This window comes from Plectropomus leopardus, unplaced genomic scaffold (assembly GCF_008729295.1).
Source record: "Plectropomus leopardus isolate mb unplaced genomic scaffold, YSFRI_Pleo_2.0 unplaced_scaffold93674, whole genome shotgun sequence".
NCBI lineage: Eukaryota > Metazoa > Chordata > Actinopteri > Perciformes > Serranidae > Plectropomus > Plectropomus leopardus.
In genome coordinates this window covers 1-824 of record NW_024703310.1, presented here as the reverse complement: position 1 = coordinate 824, position 824 = coordinate 1, and the positions used below count along the sequence as shown (strand labels likewise).

Genomic DNA, 824 nt, shown 5'->3' with positions numbered 1-824 from the left:
TTTTAGGTAAACAGATTTTATTGTTAAAAATATATTTTAGATTAGAAAATATTGTATCATTATTTCTTACTTCATTTTACTTGATTTTATTTCGATTCGATTAGATTCGATTTCACTTGTCAGTTCGATTATTTGTTATTAATTACTTTCATAGAAACGTTTGATGTGTGATGGTCTGGGTTGCAGGGACAAAAGTATAAAAAAATGACGATCAGGGTATTTCATGAATAACTTGTTAGCTCAACATGTTTAATATCTCACGAAATAAAATGTGCGTCAGCAGCACTGATAAGCAGCCACATTTGATGGAAGTTAACGGTAAATATTTGGTCTGTATGCTGCAGGCGAGCAGAACTCTGCGGAGGTGAGCAGAAACATGATGACGTACGACCCGCAGGTCATCCCTCCCGAAAACTCGTCCTTCTTAGAGAGAAACTTCTGCTGCCGATTCCGCTGCCTTCTCGATAACTCCTCCGGCTTCCTGGTGAAACTCTTTAAAACGTCAACATCGTGTAAATTCAGCTGAACAAAAAATCTAAACGTGACCCTGTTGGTTTGTCCCCAGGCCCTGAACTTCCGCGGCCGACTCAAGTTCGTCCACGGTCAGAACCGCGTGTCTGAGGACGGGACGCTCGTCCCCCCGCAGCTCGCTCTGTTCTCCATCGCCACGCCGATGCAGCCGCCGTCCATCCTGGAGATCCGCACCAAGACGCTCATCTTCCAGACCAAACACAAGCTGGACTTCACTCCCATGGGCATCGACACCAGGTGGACGCTCACACACGCACACACACACGCACACACACACGCACACACACACGCAC

General features: G+C 45.6%; 1 protein-coding gene across 1 annotated transcript; it reads left to right on the top strand.

The window, feature by feature from the left end:
• Positions 1–344: 344 nt before the first annotated feature.
• LOC121940754 (aryl hydrocarbon receptor-like) lies at positions 345–808 on the top strand (the record flags this gene model as incomplete). The annotated part of the gene is made up of 2 exons (XM_042483454.1): positions 345–484; positions 566–808. Coding segments are annotated over 2 exons (383 nt in total), but the record flags the coding sequence as incomplete, so codon positions are not given.
• Positions 809–824: the final 16 nt, after the last annotated feature.